This window comes from Epargyreus clarus, unplaced genomic scaffold (assembly GCF_041222505.1).
Source record: "Epargyreus clarus isolate Ecla_fem2 unplaced genomic scaffold, WU_Ecla_fem_2.2 ptg000015l, whole genome shotgun sequence".
NCBI classification, from domain to species: domain Eukaryota; kingdom Metazoa; phylum Arthropoda; class Insecta; order Lepidoptera; family Hesperiidae; genus Epargyreus; species Epargyreus clarus.
The window spans coordinates 13,264,595-13,287,649 of record NW_027332223.1 but is presented as its reverse complement, the minus strand read 5'-3'; the positions used below and the strand labels follow the sequence as shown (position 1 = coordinate 13,287,649).

Genomic DNA, 23,055 nt, shown 5'->3' with positions numbered 1-23,055 from the left:
TTACATTTAGCTTAACACACATAAAATATCTGACACAAGGTAAATATAGATTTTCATAAGGCGTTACTTAGGTAACTTTGTATTTTGTTAGTCAAGCCATTCCAACTGCCGGCGCCGGACGGAGCCACAGGCAATATGCTACTTACAGACAATAAAACAAACTTCCTAGCAACACTATCAAAGCGAACATTAAAAAAAGTCTCCCACAGTTTCATGTTTTTCAGCTACGCCATTCGAGGCGCGCTTTAATTAAATTAAAAACTGGTGGGTCAAGTGTAATTAGCTGATTATGAATCAGAGTTAATCGGGGAATCAATGCTGAGTGTGGGAACGTCTTCAAAAAGTCTTCACATGATAATAACGAGCGTCTTCCCCTACATACCGTTCCGCGCCGCTGCCCTCACCTCGCGTAATTATCACAACTTTATAGCCATCAGCCATTGTTTCAGCCGAGATTTGGTTTATAAATGTTATATTTATGACATGTGAACAAACAATTCGCTACATGATTTAGAAAATTTAAATGCAAATGCTTCGACTGCTATTAACTATTTTCTAATGTAGAGCCTTATCTTTATGGGAAAATGAACTTAAGTGTATCAGTACGCTTTTTATGCATACATTGAGTTTCTTTTTCATGGATGGTTACTGAGACGTGTGAGATTTGCTTCGCTGGTTCATAACTCTTAATATAGCATAAACATGTACCAATTGATTTTATTTTTTCTGTAGCTATGTTCCACTCTATATACGGATGTATCTTATGTAAGTTTGAGAACACTTCTTTTTCCAAATATCGAAACCATCCTTAAATTTTGTTTTATATTTCAAAAAATGCAAGGAAGTTAAGCAGTTCGAGGAGTAAATTAGGATGATCATTTTGAAATTTAGTCACATAAAAAGGAAATTTAATATTTAGCCTCTCATATATAGAAACATATAAAGATTTAAGTTTGTAACCAAAACTGCTTTCAAAGACCGTAATCTTTCATCTTCCATCCCACTCATTATTTAGTCATGAAATGGTGCATTGTATATTTCAAACTAAATCTGCAAATGATATACCTACACACGTAATTGAAGTGAAAACCCAGTAAATGAATGGAACTCGATACAAATGTGTCGTCATTACAAGCCGTAAGTAGATTTATAGTCTATAATTTGCTTTTATGCAATAAATGACGCCGCTTGACGACATAGAGAGAAGAGACCTAATTATATCGTAATAGCAATAAAACATGCAACACTGCAAAAACGTGACATAATAGTTTAAATGTTATATGGACTAGGATTTTCCATATCCTGTTTCATTCATCCTTTGATTGTTGAAAAAGTGTAATTGCGAATAAAATGTCTGTTTCCAATGTGACGTTATAATGATGAGGTGGCAATCATGAATATGCTATTATTATGGTGCTTTTCGATGTAAAGTAATGGCGGAGGTTTAATCTTTGGTTCATTTGTGTTTTTCCGTACGGCTTTGACGATCTTATTGTTAGCCACGTGTCTCCGCATAATTGGGGAATCCTGAAGCATATGGCCCTATGCCCTATAGTGATCCAATGCGAATCGGCGGAGGGTGTGTATCGATATCCAGGTCATGTCAGATGTTTTTAGCACCTCCAATAACGTCTAAGAAATGTTTATAACCGGGATCGATGCCTTGACGTACCTTCCGAAGCCTGAAAGTCACAATTCTTAATCGTGCTCGATATTGCATAATTAAGCAGCCTAGTTATGATATATACAAAGTTTTTTAAGGGAAGTTCTCTGAGCTTTCATCTTCCTCACCAACATTTTCGAATTTGTACCTGTCCCTAGAATTTGGGCAATATCTGTGTCTAACGTTAAAAATAATCTTATTTCTGTTTCAGCATGGTTAACAATTCATAGTGAGTAGCGTCCACTTAATATGTGTCGTTTACTGCTATTAATCGGGACTATCATCCTAATTTGTTCCATATCTGTTTACTGTGAACACTTTATTTCGATGTTCATTTATAACAATAGCTAGATATTTTTATAATTACCCAGATGTAAAGTGATACCATTGCATCTTTAATCCCTATAAATATTAATTACCAACAAACAATGCATAAATTTGCAATCTGAACTATTATCAGTACCTACACTAGCGTGACTGTCGCCATTAACTTCAAATCGGTGACGTCTAAAAGAAACTATGACGTGATCATTTGAACGTAATAACCATTCATTCATAAAATGCAAAAAGTTCAATTAACATAGAAATGGAGGATCTGCTATATCCTGGTCGATAATTAGGGGAATTACGGCAGGATATGAAAATTCCCAACACTTTTACAATGTTGAAAGACCTTAAAATTAGTTATTGAATTGCGATGATGGTAACATCACGTAGGTATATTTCTGGTTCGTAGACCTTGTAGCTACAGTTGTCTAAGGCTTTTTGGTCCAACTTAGCTATAAACAACAGGGTTAAGCGCTACTGTGTTCTGATTAGGAGTGTGTGTAAAGGTAGAGCTGCTTATAAGTACGATGCGTTCCAACTTTATGTTCAGATGAAGCAACATATTTCTCGTCGACATCAGGTAAACCACCAATCCTTTTTGTGGTTGACAACAAATGTATAAGGTTGGGAATGCCCTCTTACCATTGGATAGACTGAATGGTCCTTTGGTCATTACTTCAATATTACTAAAACGTATTTTGTCCATATTAGGTAGAACTCTTCCATCATCTGATGACCACTTAGCACCAGGTGGACTTCATACCTATCACGTAGAAGCATCAATTTTGGTGACAGATACCCGGAAGCAGCTCTGGTCATTTACCCGCACTAATTAAGCATATACCGATTATATCTAAGCGAGGACTGTGAGAAAGCAATGTGCACACAATTGAATCATTGTCTATGCTTTTTGTATTCTGCGCCAACTTGATATATGGGGCCGAGATATGCAGAGTGTGAGAAAAGTTCAGCGGTGCCCGTGTTTTCCAACATGTCATCTTTGGCCGTGGGAACTGAGAACTGGGTTTGAGCTGTCGGTACTGTAATATTTGGTGTTTGTTGTTTCTTCTAGTAACGATGTTGTGCCATTCACTTGATGCGGATTCGTTTCTGGTCCGCCAGAGAAGGGATAGAGTAGAAACTGAAGTTTCCTATTTCTTTTGACAAGATGTATTCAGGTAATTTCAGAGAAAATAATGTCTTCGGGGTGGTGCTATGCGGATTTAGTTAATTTTATCTAAAATCGCACAACACGCTAATTTGAAGTTGTTTAATACCAAATGCAATTTTCAATGTGAAGGAAAAAACACTGTCTTGCAACTCACTTACTTGCCAATGTCGTGCAATATTAATTTACTAATTTAGATGGAGATTCAGTAGTGACATAAATTCTAATCTAAAAATTAGAAATAATCTAATAAATAAATCTGCATAAATTCTAATCTAATGGTAGCAGGCATATGGACTTCTTGATGGACGCCTATACCTTTACCTTTTTTATATCGAGTTCTTGGATGTCCTAATATTCGACTGTTCACCGCATTATTTCCCTTCGTATTTTAAAAGGTTTGAACATTTGATTTTAATGAATCATATACGTTTAGTAGTTTCCGCGCAATTCAGAATAAGGATGTTTTTATATTAATTATAATAATAAAGATCACTTTGTCCATCCGCTAGTGGAAGTGATTTTACCGTCGAGATTAACATCCTACGAAGCGATTAAAATTATTTCCTCTAGACTTGAATAAGAGATCATTGTTGTATTCGTAATTGCGCCTTAGGAGGCATGTGTGACGCAAATTATACAGTGACTAGACAAACGTATCTTTAGTTAGAAAAAAAAAATCGTCATATAAGAAGGTTTTGCCAAAGTCACTGAGCTGAACTTTTACATGTTGGATACAGTACATAGTGATTTCGTAGCAGATGCTGCTGCCCGTCTTCTGAGTAAAATCCGGACCCCAGGTTGCGTATGCGTTTTGATCATGTAGGACAAGGTACTCCTAACTACTAACCTCATTGAATGACTTCATATTTTTGCATGCATTTATTTTGCCGAGGTACCATTATTTATACAACAGTGTTGTTTCTAAATAAGTGTTGCGGATCTTAATAAGCAATGACTCTATAATACAAAATACAAAAAATCCATTAATTTTATAATACAATCCATTAATTTATTTTACAATTCAATTGTTGTATCTATTGGGTATAATTTGGTTTTACAAGGCGCCGATATAATTTTCTTCTTAGAATTAAAAGAATGATAATTTCTTTAACGACGCCCTGATTGCCTGCAGCTATGCAACCATTGTCTAGCTAAAGAAAGGTTGCAAATTATTCTTTTTTATTATACATTCATTCTATAATTAAGTACTTAAAATGTCGTTCAGTTAGCTGATGTTTAATTAGATTTTTAATAAACAAGATAATTTTATGATTTGCTTATTAATACTTTGTGAATGAGTTATATTTTCACAAATTTATTTCGGATCTGTTGATTTTGGTCTGCAATTTGTGCAATTTAGTATGTCGTGGAACCATCTAGACAAAGCTACGATTCAATGGTGCTTAATCATAGAGTTGGTTGACATTTCGTGGCGACGTAGTGGTCATTTCGTGTCATCCAAAATTGCTCGTTTTAAAACGCGAAATCAGAATCGAAATTGCTCTAAACACTCATATTCTTGATGTTAGATAAATGACTTCCTGCTGTACGCTACAATAGAGGCATCATTATTCCTCGCGATGTAAGAATGAAGCGAGCTGCCGTGGGAGTCTCTCACGACTTTATTACGGATATATATTTTTTGTTTGTTCTAATTAACTGTTTTTGTAACAGCCCGCTTTTACCTTAATTGTTCGAATGTGGGCCGCAATTTTTAGTCAAATTTAACGTTACAATTTTGGCTTCTTAGGCATTAAAATTAATTATCATTTGTGTAACGGATTATAAACATGTCGTTTAGCTTAAATACTTCGTCTATTGTAAAATATCTTTGTTGTAATAATTTGGGAGGAAGAAATAAAAAGGTTTATTAAAAAAACTTGAATTAAATGTTGACTTATTAACTTATTTCATAGGTATGATATTTGACAATGACTGTATTGGTATTTAGTTATTGCATCCGAATCAAATTATTTAAGCTTATTTAATTTTAGTGAGAGATCGACTGGCCTTAACTATTGCAAAGTTTCATATAGTAACATTTGGGGAAAACATATCATAACTGATAATTTCAGGAGGCCATAAGCGACACAGGTATTCTATTTGTAGCTCCCCGAAACTATATCTCATCTTCCACATCTCCGTGTTACTAATAGAAAAATATAGAGATATAGGTACGAATGTGTTCAATAGTGTGTTTCTTTAACCACGACGATGGGTGTGTCGTAAATTCGTTGTCACCGTAGCTATAGCGAGATATCACGAATCTACAATAATTTTAGCACATTCGAATGCGGTATATTTTAAAAGCAGTTCAATGGTCCGCTCTATGTTTGTCTAAATGACGAGGGAAGATCCAGTGCTATTGTTCGGACTTGGTACAGAATTTCAACAAGCACAAGGAAATCGAAGCACCTTTCATTAATCTCGGGGTTTGAAGATTCATGGTAATGTATGAAATAATGTGTGACAACAAACAAAAGTAATGTATGAAATAATGTGTGTAGGTTAGGGAAAGGTTTACAAATAAAACCACACATAATCATTGTGACTCATGTTTACAACCACTCACAAATGCACTTTTGACTTTAAAGCGATAAAACAAAAGAAAATTGTCTCCGAAATCATGGCATTACATCGATAATTTATACATAACTTAGCTCGTACAAATAAATACATTGCAGTTACTTATGCAGGTGTTCAGATACATACAAAAACAGCTTTAAGTTTATTGTTAATATATCTACGATATAAAAATATTCATCTTTTATTACGCTACTTGCACGTGTTATCTTAACACTAGGTAATGGAAATGTTAATCGTATGACCACTATATTGATAGTATATCGATACTGCATACTATTAATAAAACGAAGGGAGTTAAGAAAACTATAGCCGGTGAAAATATTAATATTTTACCGGATAGAATTCTAATTTAATATAATTTTACTTCTCTGTGACTCGAACTTTATTAGTACTTATTAGTTTTAATGTAACAAGGTATAAGTTGTTTTATAGATATAAACTTAATCTTAGCGACGACTTATAGAAACTGCTCAAGTCGTAAGTTAGATAATTAATAATATTATTGATTAATTATAATATTATCATACAATAAAACTCTCCCCATTCGAAAACCATTCCATTAAAAATATATTGAGTAAAAGATTTACAATTCTCGTAGTTGAGCGTATCAATACATTTTATTCGTCGATATAATATAATGGTCTGGATATAAGTTATAAGGCACTTAATAATAAGTAGCTATTAGTTCAAAACTGTTTAATCTACGTATAAAATAACGGTATCTTAATATAATATAAATAGTTTCAATAACAGATCTTTCTAATTCCATCACGCAACCAGTTATGTGCTAAAGCTTCCCATACAAACGAAGCTATATTAATTATATTTCAATAGAAGCAAAACACATTAAATTTATGATTTTATAGACTCATTCTTAATATAACGCATGCACATAAATTATAATACTCCAACCGTAATGCAAAACAACAAACTCAAATTAGGAGATTATTCTTTCATAAAATCATCAACGAAATATTGTACTTAATAATTTGAATTTTTGACTTACGTTTACAAAAATAGTTATTGTATTTATTAAATACACATTTGATATAAATTTATTCTTTAATTTTCGTGGACGGAGAGTGCGACAACCGTTTTAATTATTTTTTATTGGTCTGTTTTGTTCCACTTAATTACATGTGTTAAACAACAGTAAGTGTGATGTAAATATTGTACATGACGCTATGACGTAAATATTCATAAGCATTGATAAGTTTAGATTATCATTGATTAGTTTTGCTTTGCGACACTCGTTGCGCTAGTAAATAAAAGCACCTTATGACTAGGGTTGCCAACCGTCCCGCTGAAATTTATGGTACAGTATTTAAACGTTTAATAGCTGGACAATAGCAGACAAAACTAATCTCTATTTTATGTAATGTGCAGAACATGAAAACTTCCTATATATTTTTTTATTTATTTCAATAAATATTTCTAATGTGGGTAGAAGTTTCTTGTGAAAAAATGTGTATTATATTCTCGTTTGAATCACACAAGTTGATGTGTTATTTTGCGTTTTTCTTTTGGATTTAATTTCTGAAGCAGAGATGAATGGAGTCTTCTTTATCCAAAATAAATGTACCTATATTATCAACTCTTTCGAATCCTTACTTTTCTCAGTCCCACACCTTGATCATAAATGCCCTGAATCTGTTCCAAGGCTGGCAACCCTATTAATGACGCCTGTATAGACGGAATGATTCCGCTAATCGAATAATCTTATTTCTATGTGACGAACGATCATTGTATTTACGTTTGCGCGATATCTGCACAATCGCATATTTTCTATCTATGCTGCCTATTCACTATGATAAATGAAAAATAATTTTATAAATCTTCGTAAAAAGTTGTGCATTTTTTATCATCAATTTGGCTGTCTTACATCATTCGATGACGACTTATTTCTGATACGATAGTATGGCAAAGTTGGAGTCGTTAATTACTTACGAGATAATATATTCTGCCTGAAAACTGTGTTAAATAAAGTACAAGACATTTATTATGATTCATTACTGCTTATTGTCTGTGGTGTCCTTTGAGTACACGTTGCTTGAACTTCTAAATCGTAGACCTTCGAGATAGTCCTATTAAATTTGCAAATTATAGTGTCCCTACACTAAAGGCTCGATTTGACCCATAAATAGTTATGTGCTACTTAGCCAGTTCATTCATGTACATGCTCGTCATGCAACTTACTTAACCATAAACAAAATATAATTTAATTTACCATCGAGAATAGGCGGCATAGACCGATCGCCGACATTCACAGTTCATAATCCAACGCCCCAAAAGGTCTTACTCATTTGACTCGCATCGACCGCTGCTTGTTCATGTTGGTGAGCATGAGGGAGATGTATGACGTCAGCAGGTCGTCCATCTTGTAGCCGAGGGAGGTCTCGCAGAGTAGCTTGGACCCTCGGACTAAGTTGCCAATGGTCATGTGGAAGTATGTGTTGCCGGAAGACCAGTTTGAGATCCGTGTGAATGGGTGCGTGACCAGAATGTCCTGGAATGGTAAAGGACGCTTTCAGTACTCAGTTTTACAATGTGTTGTGATTCGAAATTACATTGTCACAACGGTTGCCATCACGATGCATTGTTAATTATTAATGACTTCAATTATTAATTATAAATTAATAATGAGATCGCGTTCCGATCCGGTAGTAGTTTAAGAAAATATTGTAACTGACAATTTGTAAGTGCGTTGGCCTATACAAAATAAATATATTTCATTTCATTTCATTATTTTAAATAATAAGATAAAATACCTGTAAGGAAATTTTATCTACTCAAGAGGTGAGGTTGCATTTAATTTTTAAAGATTAAGATTTGATTTTAAGTAGTTTAAAAGGTCGTATAAAACGAATTTATTATTTCACCCAGATGTATATTTTAAATTCTAGAAAAGCTGCTGAATTTTATTATTGCCTTCAGAAAATCACCAATCGGGTCTTTTATTACAGTTATTTTCATGAATAGTTTATGGCCAATTTTTGGTAGAGTCCGCGCCAAACTGCTAGTCCGCTCCGAATATAGAAACGAGTCGCGTCACAAGAGAAAATTGTAGATATTAGCGGGACGAAGACAGCGAAGGATCCCCCGGTACCCTCCGCTGCCCGCTCTCGCCAGCGGGGACATAGCTGCGTTAGTGTGCCCTTACGTTGCTACGGGACATATGCTTGTAGTTGTGTTCGACCGGATTGGCTCTCTGACTGACACCTGCGCGCATTAACTTCAGAGCGAACTTGAAGTTTGACGCGGACTATACCTAATAACATATAAGTAAAGTATAAAACGTATTAACAAGTTACCTTAGTTTGCGGATGGATCAAGCTAACACCGTGCTTGTTGATGGCGATGAGCAGCAGCTCGGGGTAGTTGGGCTCGGTGGTCTGCTTGACCTCGAAGAAGGCGGAGCCGAAGGTGGGCCAGCGGTAGACCAGCTTGAGGAAGGTGATCTTGGCGTCCTCGGGCGTGACGCCGGCGTCCTGGTTGTAGGCGGCCACCACGCCGCGCTTCCACTCCGCCGCGCTCTGCAGCTTCACCAGGTCCGCCGGCACCAGCTCGCGGAGCATTTGCCTAAGGATCGTACGCCACGCACTCAGTGTTGATCAAATATTGACTGACGATAGATGCTCTATCTTCAAAGTTGGATGGCCACATACATTACTCTTGGTGTAGAATTGATAGAGCCTGATCGTTTTTATTACTTATGAATAATACAGAGCAATATACTACTTTGCCGACAACAATATTGATTGTTTTATTTATTTTATTGTAATCTTAATAAAAATAAATCACATGTCACTGCGTTCGTACACGCTAATATTTCTTCAAAATTCTAATTGAGTCTTTAGATACGTAGATATTTAGCTGTCTCTTGGTACGACTGCGGCACCTAATCCACATTTATTTTTATAAGTAACAACAATGCTTAATACTGATGTAATCTTTGAAAGAAATAACGGAACGACATTATTTGGCGTTGATTACAAATTTTCACGAGAAACAATGACTATTTGTCGTCAAATGGATTTTTTGCAATAATTTCGATGCGCTCATCAGCTACTTCAAATGTATCTGCAATAATTACTCTGGTAAACTAATGCTTGATAAGTTCGATAATTTATTATTAGTTATAAATACATAACACATAGAAGATGCCGATATCTTATCCAATTAAAAAACGTTAGTTTGATAATACATAGTATTATTGATTGTTTTATAATTGGTATTTATATTTGTGTAATTAGAAGATATGTGATTTTAAAATAGTTTGAAAATGATAAAAAATGCTAAAATAGTAATAGGTAAGACTACGGCAAGTGGAAAGATATTTTTGAAATTTAAAAATAGTAACGAAATTATCATTTTCCAAGAATATTTTTTGTAACTAAGTATGGTCACTTTTTTAATATGGTAAATTCCTATGATGTGAAATTATTTCTGAACCATTAAATAGCAGTGCATCCTTGCCATTACAATTGAAATATGAAACTTAGACTAAGTTTATCACCGCTTTAGTCTTAATCTGTCTTGTTGCAGTCGGAGTTTTATTCTCAGCTTCAATTTTGAATTTCGACTTCAATTTCAATTTGGGTATCAATTTGTGTTCTATTTCGGTTATTTTGGTACTTCGTCTTAGAATTCTACTTTGGCCTTAATTTCGACCCCAACTTTCACTTGAACATCGATTTTACTTCGACTTTAATGTCAATTTCAATTTGAACTTCGACTTTGACGGTTATTTCGAATTCGATTTTAACTTAGACTTTCATGTTAATTTCAATTTCAAAATACACTTTGACATTAATTTCAACTTTCACTTCTTTCACTGCGCTGTCAATTGTGACTTCGACGTCAATTTTGACTTCGATGTAAATTTCAATATTAACTTCGACTGTACTAATACTTTCGAATACGACTGAGACTTTTATGTCACTTTCAATTTCAACTTTAACATTAATTTCGATTTCATCATTGACCTTAATGCCAATTTCTTTTTGGAAAGACTGATTTGACTAGATAAGTCTCGTATACTCACGGTATGGCCTGCAGCTCCTGCTTGTTGTCGCCGAAGCGCGCGCGGTAGGCGAGCGCGGCGAGGCGCGCGGCCTCCTCGCGGCCGCAGCGGTGGTAGCCGCGCAGCAGCTTCGGCAGCTCCTGGTGGAAGTGGAAGATCACGTCCGCCGCGCGGTCCTTGCCCGGCACCGTGTTCGTCCACAGCTTCTTCATGAAGAACACCTGCGGGTACACCGTTTTCATTTTTTTATTATATTGGAGTAGCAGACGAGCATGCAAACCACCTGATGGTAGGTGACTGCCGCCCATAGACATCTGTAACCAACCTCAGATAGGATTAGATATTCCTATCTGAGGTCGCCCACAGATGCGCCCTTGAGGACTAACTGGAACGCCTCGGAAAAGTATGTGTCCCATACCATACCCTTCAAACCAGTACACAACAGTGTTTAACACTGCTGTTATGAGGCAGAAATAGGTGTGGCGGTGAGTTCTACCACCTTCGAAATAATTTCCACCACCTTCATGCAAGTAATATCATCATTAACTACAGTCTCACTGCCGAGTTTGATGCATGTAATAAACGTATAAATAATCCTAGATTTGCCTCTGTAGTTATATCTCATTCCGACCAACAGGGATGGCTGGAATAAATTTCAGTTTGACATAAGTACCTAGTATTTGAAGGTACTATTTTTGTGCTAATGTTAAATTTATTTTATGTATCTGTGTACACAAATTCATAAATAAAAAATGAAATTCTATCATGTACTTATGATTCCGATTTTTCAAAATGATGTGCATATTAGAATTAATTTAACAGTGAAATAAAATATCCTAAGAAAACTTAACCCCTTACGGAGTTCTTTAAAAAGTTGTTAGGACTATGCAGTCTTGCCCTAAAATTATAAAAAAACTTTCACTATAAAAGTTTGCAAGTTGAAGGTGTTATTTAGAACTTTAACCTAATTACAATACTGCAAATAATGTTTCAAATAATATATTTGTAATAATAATATAATGACATTTTATTATCTAATCTAGATGCCTTACACGTTCAATAATTAAGTTGCTAAGCAAAACTTATAGGTATTTTAATATGAACATTTTCTGCGAAATGGCCGAAGAAATAATATTGTTCAAGGATAATATTGTCACTTCAGTCATTTTCTTTCATTTTTTAAAACTAAGTAAATCTAACTAAATGTCATAAGTATATCACCGGTATATATTTTTATAATTTTAGAGACGTAGCTAAGTTTAGTGTTCGTCTGTGGTCATTTGTAACATCATAACAAAAGTAACCCATCCTACAAAACAGATGACAAAACACTCTACGACATATTAATTACCTAGACGTAGTGTACAAATTGCCTGCGTCAGATAATTATTTAAAAAATATCCATATGACCGAATGAATATATGACAATTTGTGTTTTTAGTGAAACAAGTTTTAATCTACAGCACAAATCAAAAAATGTGACGTACGTAATTATCTCTCAAAAACTCAACGTTTATTTGTTAATTACGTAATTAACAACCAGGATTTAGATAAACTTGTTAGATTACATTGAAATTACTTAGAATACAATAATCCAGCATATCTTATTAAAATTTGAATAATTCGCAGATATTCTTCATAACGTATTAAATCAATACGCAACTCAACGATAATAAATGGCATTATCATTTACTGACCTGATAAGTGAACTGCGGAGTGATGCCGTCGCGCGTGGGCCGCGCTTTCTTGATCCAATCCGTAAGGTGCCGCACGAAGTCGAAAAAGAAATCCCCTTCTGGCACAGATATGACCTTATCAGCTATCTTTACAAACAAACTAAAACCTTCACTAGATCTGAGATTCAGTCTCTGTGCTATATTTTGACAAAAGTCCTTCGCTCGCGTCGACGAGTCCACCTCGAACGCCTCGTCCGTGTCGTCGGGGAAGTAAACCTTGTGGAATATTTGCGTCGTCTTATGCTGAATGGCTTCTACCTCCACCTGGTGCGGTGGATATTTTCGTTGGCCGTTTCTTAAAGTCTTTTGAAGTCTTTGGAGTGAATCTTGAGCAATTGGATATCTCCTAGTCCTAAGGAATAAAGTTAACTCTCTAAGAAGCCCCTGACTGCACGCGAAGAGTCCCGTGGCCAGCCACATCAACTCCCAACCTCTCTCCTCTGACATTCTATTCCTATTGTCAGTCAGTTGCTTCATTATTTGGCAGTATATTTCATCTCTTAATATTTCGTGCTTTAAAGGACCATCGAAAATATGGTCTGTATATTCGTTGCCTATACGCGGACGTTTTGAAGGAAGATCGCCCATATATTTTAGGATGGCAGTGAATGCAAAACAGGCCTCCTCTGCCAATTCTTCCTTGGCCTGAAGTTTCTTCAACAGTGGCTGTTTAATGGGTTCTCTGGAATGTCGCCATAGTTCTTCAGCCCCTCCCCTCTTAGCCGTCGATAACGTTAGTGCTTTTGAAACTGTCCGTTTTGGAGGTAATCTAAAATGATCCATCGCGTATTCTAATAAATTGTGTGGTTTGTCTCTTGGCTCTGTTCCATTGAAAGTATTCGTGGGCGGTCGCCGGCCATGCTGGGCGCCTTCTTGACAGAACAAAGCTAAGATGTCGGGCGGCGGTTTAGTTAACGCTGGTAGTACGTAAACTGTTTCGGCTGGGAAATCGCCTCTTTCCACAGTCCTTTCACAGCGACCAATACACCAACCGTTATTTAACACAGATTCACCAGTACTGTCCTCTTCTAAAATAATCAGATCTCCCTTTTGGAAAGTTAAAAAGCTCGAGCCTTCGCCTGGAGCTTTATAGTCTTGCAGAGCGATGACAAACTTGGACCGTTTCTTCAACCCCTCCAAAAAATAAACTACTAGGTCTCGAATATCCTCTGCATTTGGACTCTGGAATGTGAACTCTTCACCTCGAACGGTTGACAAACTGAATGTTTGCGTGAACACTTTATTGGTTTTTTGACTCGAGACGGTAGTGATTTCGGGAAACGACAACTCCAAGAGCACTTGTTCTTGATCATCTACCACATAGACACCAGTCCAATTAACCGCGATAATCACATCGTTTTTGGGCAAGTTTGGTCCGGAATTTCTATATGCTTCATAAAATCGAGAAAACAGTAGAGGCCACTTGAATTTCGCGTAACTCACTACATCCTCTTTAACTCGATATGCAGGAACTTTTTCTTTCACGTAATAACTCTTTTTGTAAGCTGTTACGACGAGTGCGCCCCATCGATCAACGGCTTTTTCGACGCCCGTCAAGCAATAATCGGGTATGTAATTGGGCAGCAGCGTGTACAGGCGTTCCGTGTTCATATCTTGTCCGTACTCGATATAATATTGTTGAGCAGCAATCATGGCTAAGTCCTCTTCTTTATCACACCTATATTCACCAAATTTCACACCCCTTACCACTTGCTGGTATATGAGGTTTGTTGCCACTTGGTCTTCAGTCGGATCGTGCCAAGGTGCAAATATTTCTTTTCTAAAGAATAATCTCCACGGTGCATTTCTCTCCTGGGCTCCTTGTTCTTTGGCATATTGTTCACATTGCGATATAGCATCCATTACGTGATCTCCTCCACTACCGAGGGAACTGACTTTATCGAACAAAGCTATGTACAGAGAAAATCCAAATTGATCCCGTAAACCAATTTTATCTGATAACTGATTGCACAGTTCTCTCGCTGTCGTCGCCGAATCCGCTAATAATGTTTTTGTATTTCCATCCATAAATGTAATAGGTAACATAATTGGCTTTTTTGATTTTGTCGCTTGAAGCTCTAACCATGACGGTGGTTGATTTCTAGTTCCATTATTAAATGTCCTCTTCAAGCGATCTTCGCAGTAAGGTGCATAACCGGGAGGGCCTTCTCGAATAAAGGCTCTTAGGTAATTTACAAACTTCTCACTCGGAGCAAAGCATCCGACACACAACGAAAGTAAAATCCATCCTCGAGCGTGGGACGATTTGGATGGATTGTTAGTTAATTGTTTGCAGATTTGACAATATATTTCGTCTCTTAGTTCAGCACGCAAAATGCCGTGACCGATGATGAAATGGAGTTTTTCCAAATTCGACGTTGGCCGCGACTCTAGCCACGATTGGTAGCTATCTGCTGTATATTCTTCGTCCTGGAAAATAATGCATTAGTTCATTATTATAAAAGAAGTTTTCTTATAATCTTCAAAAGTATTTTAAGTTAATTTTTAAATATCCTTACCTGAAGTTTTCTTCGAACATCTTCACCGAGTTTGTTTTTTCTCTTTAATGTCAAAGAGACGAGCTTATGTCTGATCGACCTTGGCTTTTGTTTGTTTAGATAAGCATCAGGGTCGACGCCCATCATTTGTGCTTCTTGGAACTCCTTGGACCTTATGAAGTTCCTGCCTAATGTTGCAGTAACTTTGGACATAACTGACGTGTTGTCTCTGTCCATGGTATGATACCGCGGTTCCGGAAGATCCCCAGTGAATCGCAGAATAGTAATCCACAATGCTTGTGCCGCCTAAAAATGTAATTGTTATTATCAGAACAAAAAATCGCAAGATTTTATCTATTTGTGATGATTATCTTTTTGTGCATTGTTATATTATCAGCAAATGATGACGTGAGACCATTCAAGAACAAACAAATATAAAATAAATTGGTTATTGTGTTATGAATATCTTCGTCTAGAATCTTCACGATTTTTTGTGATACTTACCAATTGATCACCTTGAGTATGTAGCGGTAAGAGGGGATGTTTTAGGGGTTTTCTTGAATACTGATGGGTGACATTGCCCTGGAAGTATGTTGCAGCAAACTTTTGGAATTTAAATTCTGAAAGATCTTCTTCATCTTCTGATGTTGTTTGCATGGGAGTAACCATCTGTAATTCGAAAATATTTTAATTAGTTTCGTAAGATAGCATGAAATATTAAGTTATCATCGAATAATAAGGGATTTTATGCATATTTAGTGATCAGTCTTATGTACTTTTTATCATAATTCCTTCGTATAATACCATTATCAGCATAATACGTGCAATTTCTTACCTCTTGCTGATCCGCTCGTTGCTGTGGCAAGTCGCTGAACACAGAGGTGTCTTTTGGGGCGGGAGCCTCGCTACTAGAATCTGGTAAGAAGTCGAACATGGCTTCTACTAGTTTACTGTCGTCCACGGGCTCGTCTTGCTTCCGCGCCGCCTCTTGCAGCAGAGTTCTCTTGGCTTCCAGTTGCCGCTTCTCTTCGAGAGCTAGTTCTGCGTCGCGCCTTTCCAGTTCATACATGCGCTCCTAGTACAAACAATGAAAGAGACCTTTAAAATAGGTGAATGAATAGGCAAATCTATTAGATTTCTAATGTAGCAATTCGTGTGAACCAATGTTTTACTTATAATTACAGTGTTTAATGATACGTAACGACACAATATTTTTTATTACTCGTAATGATCTTTTAGGCAATAATAAATCAATACATTTTGTACCGCCCGGCCTACCAGTTGCTGTCGACTGACATCTAAAATATGTTTGTTATTACGTTTCTGTTTGTTATTAGTACTTTAATTGTCAATCTTTTTGTTTATATAAAAAACAAAGGACAATGTTTATTTTAATTCAGTAACTCTAGCTTAGAACTTTAGTACTTTACTAATGGACAATATAATTTTATAGTATCTTGTAAGAGTTTCATTACAAAAAAAATAACATTATTACGATAATCGATTGATACAAAATTCTGATAATAATTGACGTAATTATGACTTGAATAAAAATGTGCAATAAGTTAAGATTCGTGACTTTGAAAGATAAATAATAAAGACAAAATTACAAGTATGTAATCAACAAAACCGTGTCTGGAATTTTGCGTGCGAAAGGAAAAGTTGACATGCAATGGGCATGCATTGCTAAATAGGGAAAGTTAGCAGGTGGAATACTAATCATTACGCTGGATATAAGTACTATTCTAGACTAGTTTTGTTATTACCTCTTACGGACATTGGTAAGATACTAACGTTACGTGTAGCGACGGCAAAATTACTGTTTACACAGTTACACCACATTTTCACTAGAACTTTTACTTTATTAATTTAGCATGCTTCGGTCAGTAGCACGAGCGATTATGTCAAGTGTTGAAGTTGGTATGATTTCAGGCCGGCTCAAGTTACTGGAGGAACTGGGTTGGGCATTATCCAATTCTAGGTAACATGCACCTGTTGTTGCGTAACGCGGTCCTTTTTGCTTGATTGAATCTAACACTTATGATATAATAACGTACCCGATTTTAAACTTATGCTCTAAATATTACGTTCTATAAAATAATCGGTAAAAATATAGTTAAGTATTAAATTCGATTCCGCTTTGAACATCGGTGCGCAAAAGGTTTTTTATTGTATATATTTTACGCTTTAAAATGAGAATATTTTTATTACAGTTTATTAATCCTAATAAATATGTAAAGAAGAGCATTACGTCGGTTTTTATCGTTATACAAAATATCTATCGGTTTACCTATATATTTTTATAATGACGATAAAAAAAGAAATTTTCTAGTTACCTTCAAACAATTTAAAGTGACCCACGACCATTCTGAGCAGCATTTACTCACGACCATTTAGTTCAAACGTACCAGAAACGGCCTGACACATGACTGGAGTGCTTCCCTAAATCAATAAATTAAAATAATCTCCAACAGTTTCGACCTATAGATTATCTGAGTAGATAATATTCGGCGTTTTTATGTTTGTATAATTACCGCAATCTCAACACTATCTGCTCAATCACGACCGATATCTCGAATTATGTATCAGATAACAATATAGGTATCGTGATACCTACCGATATGCTTTATTATTTTTGCGTTGATTTTTCATTGACGCTAGTATTACTTTGTTATACAGATCAAAATACGACATCAAAATAAATTCAAGATGTGAAACTTGTAACTTTGTAAATAAATTTAAATGTCTGTCTGTCTTATACTTTTTAACGCCTCGTACTATGTTGTTTAATATTATATTTTGTCTTCTGTATGATTGAATAGAATCGCTGATTCGAAATTGTAGCAGAAATCATTAAAGAAAGCAATATTATTACTTTTACCCCAAAAATATCAAATGTACTGTAAGTCAAAGTTAAAATCGAATATTACGGTAATTTGATCTCGCGCGTAGAAGAAATTAACTAACTAAATTGTCTGTCCCCGTCTTTTTCTATAAAATTGAATAAAAATAAGTAGCAAATGGACTATTGACAACGCTATCAATTGTGATAGTGAAATCAAAAATAGTTCTGCTACCTTTGACTACTATAGTGTTAGATAATAACTATACCCGATAACTTGGTAACAGGTATGCAAAAACACGAGTGATAAATAAACAGATAAATACATCAAAAAACCATTAAAATGTGCAAAAACTGAAATGTACATTTATAACAAATAAAAACGTGTCATGACGTCAAAGAATGTAAACATTACCATTACTGAGATAAACGGATTACATGATTAACATCTACGTACATACAAAACAATAGATATTTATAGAAAATATTAGTTTTGTATATCTGTTTTAGGATATCTAGAGTGCCCATGCTTAATGATCAAATATCTATTGTTTATTAATCTATACATATTAGGCATACTAAAACAGGTATGAAGTCATCGTACGATAGAGATCGTTAAAATTAGAACTAAGAATAATGAAGTGTACATACAAAGAAGTATAAAAAGTTTATACTTACTATTTACATTATATCATAGAATAGGTCGTATAAATATGCACTAAGTAAACTTTGTACACTAGCTAGAACACACGTGCGACTATGATTTTTCCAGAGTTTATTAGCGGTGCGGCAGGTAATTACATAGTAAGATAATTATCAAGTAGGTCGACGTACGTAGATTCATGTTGACAAATGATTTTATTGTTTTACGCGGAAGATAATGGAAAAATTAAAATGCATTCGGATCGTCAACTCAATGAAGTTAGAAGTTACGTTAATAATAATCAGTTATGCTTAAACACATGTTTGTTAATGATAGCCCTTACATGATAGGCTGCGATATTTGGTCTATTATTAGTGATATTTGGTCCTTTAAAGGACATAATTTTTTATTTGTTAGCACACTTTTTACCATATTTACACACTTTTCTTCAACACAGGTTAATATTTACACCCCAAGATATTGATTTAAGAATTGTTCGTAATTCGTACAGAATAATGAAAGACAATATAGGTACTCTTACAGGGTGAATTTTTCAAATAGGCCTTCATGGGCAAATTCGAAACTAAGAAATAGCGTAAAATATTGACAGGAGGTACGAGGCCGGTTTTGATAAAAACTGAAACTGCATTATTACATTTTTTAAATCTATTTCCCTAGCCGGGAATCGAATAAATACATTTTAAATTAAAGATAAAACGCCCTGTATTCCATCAACGAATAGTGTCGCCTATAAAGATCAAATCCTGAGAAGTAATGCGGGGAAGTAATTCTGGCAAAGAGATATTACAAATCAAATTAAACTTAGAAAAGAAATGAAAATAAATGTAAATAACAAGAAGGAATGCTTTATTTAGTAATCAGTTGTAAATTGTTATTAAAAAAAAATAGCGAGAACGTAGTTGTTAATCTACTGCACTACCGTATTTTCAGACATAGTAACGAAAAATAAGGTAGTTAAGGCTTAGAATAAGAATTTATGAATATAAAATGTATTTTCTTAGATATGACCTTTTTCTTTTAGTTTATCATTTATGATTTCTTCCGAGAATTTGACCGTTAAAAGCGACACGATCCGATGGACATAGGGTGTGGTGTTTTTCAAAAATGAACTTGTTCGACTGGCTAGGAAAAAAGTTTTTTAAAAAAGTAATGATGCAGATTTAATTTATATCAAAATCGGCCTCGTGACTCCTCTAAGCAATTTTCGCAAAATTTTATGGACCATGGCCCATTTGAAAAAATCACCCTGTATAATTATTAACATTTTAGGAACTCTTCAAAACTGTAGTTCAGCTCGGCGACCTTCTTAACCCACATTGCCCACTCGTAGTTTCATGTCGCCTCGTGTCGCACTCACCCGGTAGTTCTGCTCGGCGATCTCCTTGGCGCGCGAGTTGCCCTGGTGCTGCAGGCGCTGCTCCTCCTGGCGGCGCAGACGCAGCGCCTCATGTCGCACTCACCCGGTAGTTCTGCTCGGCGATCTCCTTGGCGCGCGAGTTGCCCTGGTGCTGCAGGCGCTGCTCCTCCTGGCGGCGCAGACGCAGCGCCTCGTGTCGCACTCACCCGGTAGTTCTGCTCGGCGATCTCCTTGGCGCGCGAGTTGCCCTGGTGCTGCAGGCGCTGCTCCTCCTGGCGGCGCAGACGCAGCGCCTCGTGTCGCACTCACCCGGTAGTTCTGCTCGGCGATCTCCTTGGCGCGCGAGTTGCCCTGGTGCTGCAGGCGCTGCTCCTCCTGGCGGCGCAGACGCAGCGCCTCGTGTCGCACTCACCCGGTAGTTCTGCTCGGCGATCTCCTTGGCGCGCGAGTTGCCCTGGTGCTGCAGGCGCTGCTCCTCCTGGCGGCGCAGACGCAGCGCCTCGTGTCGCACTCACCCGGTAGTTCTGCTCGGCGATCTCCTTGGCGCGCGAGTTGCCCTGGTGCTGCAGGCGCTGCTCCTCCTGGCGGCGCAGACGCAGCGCCTCGTGTCGCACTCACCCGGTAGTTCTGCTCGGCGATCTCCTTGGCGCGCGAGTTGCCATGGTGCTGCAGGCGCTGCTCCTCCTGGCGGCGCAGACGCAGCGCCTCGTGTCGCACTCACCCGGTAGTTCTGCTCGGCGATCTCCTTGGCGCGCGAGTTGCCCTGGTGCTGCAGGCGCTGCTCCTCCTGGCGGCGCAGACGCAGCGCCTCGTGTCGCACTCACCCGGTAGTTCTGCTCGGCGATCTCCTTGGCGCGCGAGTTGCCCTGGTGCTGCAGGCGCTGCTCCTCCTGGCGGCGCAGACGCAGCGCCTCGTGTCGCACTCACCCGGTAGTTCTGCTCGGCGATCTCCTTGGCGCGCGAGTTGCCCTGGTGCTGCAGGCGCTGCTCCTCCTGGCGGCGCAGACGCAGCGCCTCGTGTCGCACTCACCCGGTAGTTCTGCTCGGCGATCTCCTTGGCGCGCGAGTTGCCCTGGTGCTGCAGGCGCTGCTCCTCCTGGCGGCGCAGACGCAGCGCCTCGTGTCGCACTCACCCGGTAGTTCTGCTCGGCGATCTCCTTGGCGCGCGAGTTGCCCTGGTGCTGCAGGCGCTGCTCCTCCTGGCGGCGCAGACGCAGCGCCTCGTGTCGCACTCACCCGGTAGTTCTGCTCGGCGATCTCCTTGGCGCGCGAGTTGCCCTGGTGCTGCAGGCGCTGCTCCTCCTGGCGGCGCAGACGCAGCGCCTCGTGTCGCACTCACCCGGTAGTTCTGCTCGGCGATCTCCTTGGCGCGCGAGTTGCCCTGGTGCTGCAGGCGCTGCTCCTCCTGGCGGCGCAGACGCAGCGCCTCGTGTCGCACTCACCCGGTAGTTCTGCTCGGCGATCTCCTTGGCGCGCGAGTTGCCCTGGTGCTGCAGGCGCTGCTCCTCCTGGCGGCGCAGACGCAGCGCCTCGTGTCGCACTCACCCGGTAGTTCTGCTCGGCGATCTCCTTGGCGCGCGAGTTGCCCTGGTGCTGCAGGCGCTGCTCCTCCTGGCGGCGCAGACGCAGCGCCTCGTGTCGCACTCACCCGGTAGTTCTGCTCGGCGATCTCCTTGGCGCGCGAGTTGCCCTGGTGCTGCAGGCGCTGCTCCTCCTGGCGGCGCAGACGCAGCGCCTCGTGTCGCACTCACCCGGTAGTTCTGCTCGGCGATCTCCTTGGCGCGCGAGTTGCCCTGGTGCTGCAGGCGCTGCTCCTCCTGGCGGCGCAGACGCAGCGCCTCGTGTCGCACTCACCCGGTAGTTCTGCTCGGCGATCTCCTTGGCGCGCGAGTTGCCCTGGTGCTGCAGGCGCTGCTCCTCCTGGCGGCGCAGACGCAGCGCCTCGTGTCGCACTCACCCGGTAGTTCTGCTCGGCGATCTCCTTGGCGCGCGAGTTGCCCTGGTGCTGCAGGCGCTGCTCCTCCTGGCGGCGCAGACGCAGCGCCTCGTGTCGCACTCACCCGGTAGTTCTGCTCGGCGATCTCCTTGGCGCGCGAGTTGCCCTGGTGCTGCAGGCGCTGCTCCTCCTGGCGGCGCAGACGCAGCGCCTCGTGTCGCACTCACCCGGTAGTTCTGCTCGGCGATCTCCTTGGCGCGCGAGTTGCCCTGGTGCTGCAGGCGCTGCTCCTCCTGGCGGCGCAGACGCAGCGCCTCGTGTCGCACTCACCCGGTAGTTCTGCTCGGCGATCTCCTTGGCGCGCGAGTTGCCCTGGTGCTGCAGGCGCTGCTCCTCCTGGCGGCGCAGACGCAGCGCCTCGTGTCGCACTCACCCGGTAGTTCTGCTCGGCGATCTCCTTGGCGCGCGATTTGCCCTGGTGCTGCAGGCGCTGCTCCTCCTGGCGGCGCAGACGCAGCGCCTCGTGTCGCACTCACCCGGTAGTTCTGCTCGGCGATCTCCTTGGCGCGCGAGTTGCCCTGGTGCTGCAGGCGCTGCTCCTCCTGGCGGCGCAGACGCAGCGCCTCGTGTCGCACTCACCCGGTAGTTCTGCTCGGCGATCTCCTTGGCGCGCGAGTTGCCCTGGTGCTGCAGGCGCTGCTCCTCCTGGCGGCGCAGGCGCAGCGCCTCGCTGTGCGCGCGCGCGTCCTGCCGCATGCGCCGGAAGCGCCGCAGCGCGATCAGCCGCCGCACGTGGCTCTGGATCTTCACGATCGCCCACATCTTGTGCCCGTACGACCGGCGCACCAGGTAGCCTCGGGCTGCTGCCTGGAAACAGAGTTGTGACGATATCATCGTTATTAACGTCGCTGTTTTCAATTTACGGGTGAAACAATGGACTATCTAAAACGGCATCAATCGCTATTAAATTATGTCCTGGTTTAAAGCACGTATTAAATGTATGGACCTAAATGAGGCATTTCAACTTAATCCTCAGAGCATGAGAATTCATCTATAACCTGACCACAGGGAAGACGACTTCAATCCTATCCCAGGTTGATTACGAATATACATAAGCGAAAATAACTAGTTACTATATTGTGGCCTGCTTGCTCATTGGCTCATTGGTATTATAAAAAATATATTATATTGAATCGACGTTAAATTACTCGTTCTAACTCGAAATATACACGCACGGTTCAAGCCGTTAAAC

At 39.5% G+C, this 23,055-nt stretch overlaps 1 protein-coding gene across 1 annotated transcript in view; it reads right to left on the bottom strand.

Moving 5' to 3' along the window:
• Positions 1-5,700: 5,700 nt before the first annotated feature.
• Positions 5,701-23,055, bottom strand: part of ck (unconventional myosin-VIIa ck) — a 45,069-nt gene continuing 27,714 nt past the window's right edge. Inside the window, exons 7-14 of the mRNA XM_073080947.1 lie at positions 22,443-22,670; positions 15,840-16,079; positions 15,509-15,673; positions 15,026-15,310; positions 12,468-14,936; positions 10,792-10,991; positions 9,059-9,326; positions 5,701-8,253 (exon numbers count right to left, since the gene is read on the bottom strand). Coding sequence (XP_072937048.1) covers positions 8,047-8,253; positions 9,059-9,326; positions 10,792-10,991; positions 12,468-14,936; positions 15,026-15,310; positions 15,509-15,673; positions 15,840-16,079; positions 22,443-22,670 — 4,062 coding nt within the window. The 3' untranslated portion in view covers positions 5,701-8,046. The remainder of the gene's footprint in view (positions 8,254-9,058; positions 9,327-10,791; positions 10,992-12,467; positions 14,937-15,025; positions 15,311-15,508; positions 15,674-15,839; positions 16,080-22,442; positions 22,671-23,055) is intronic.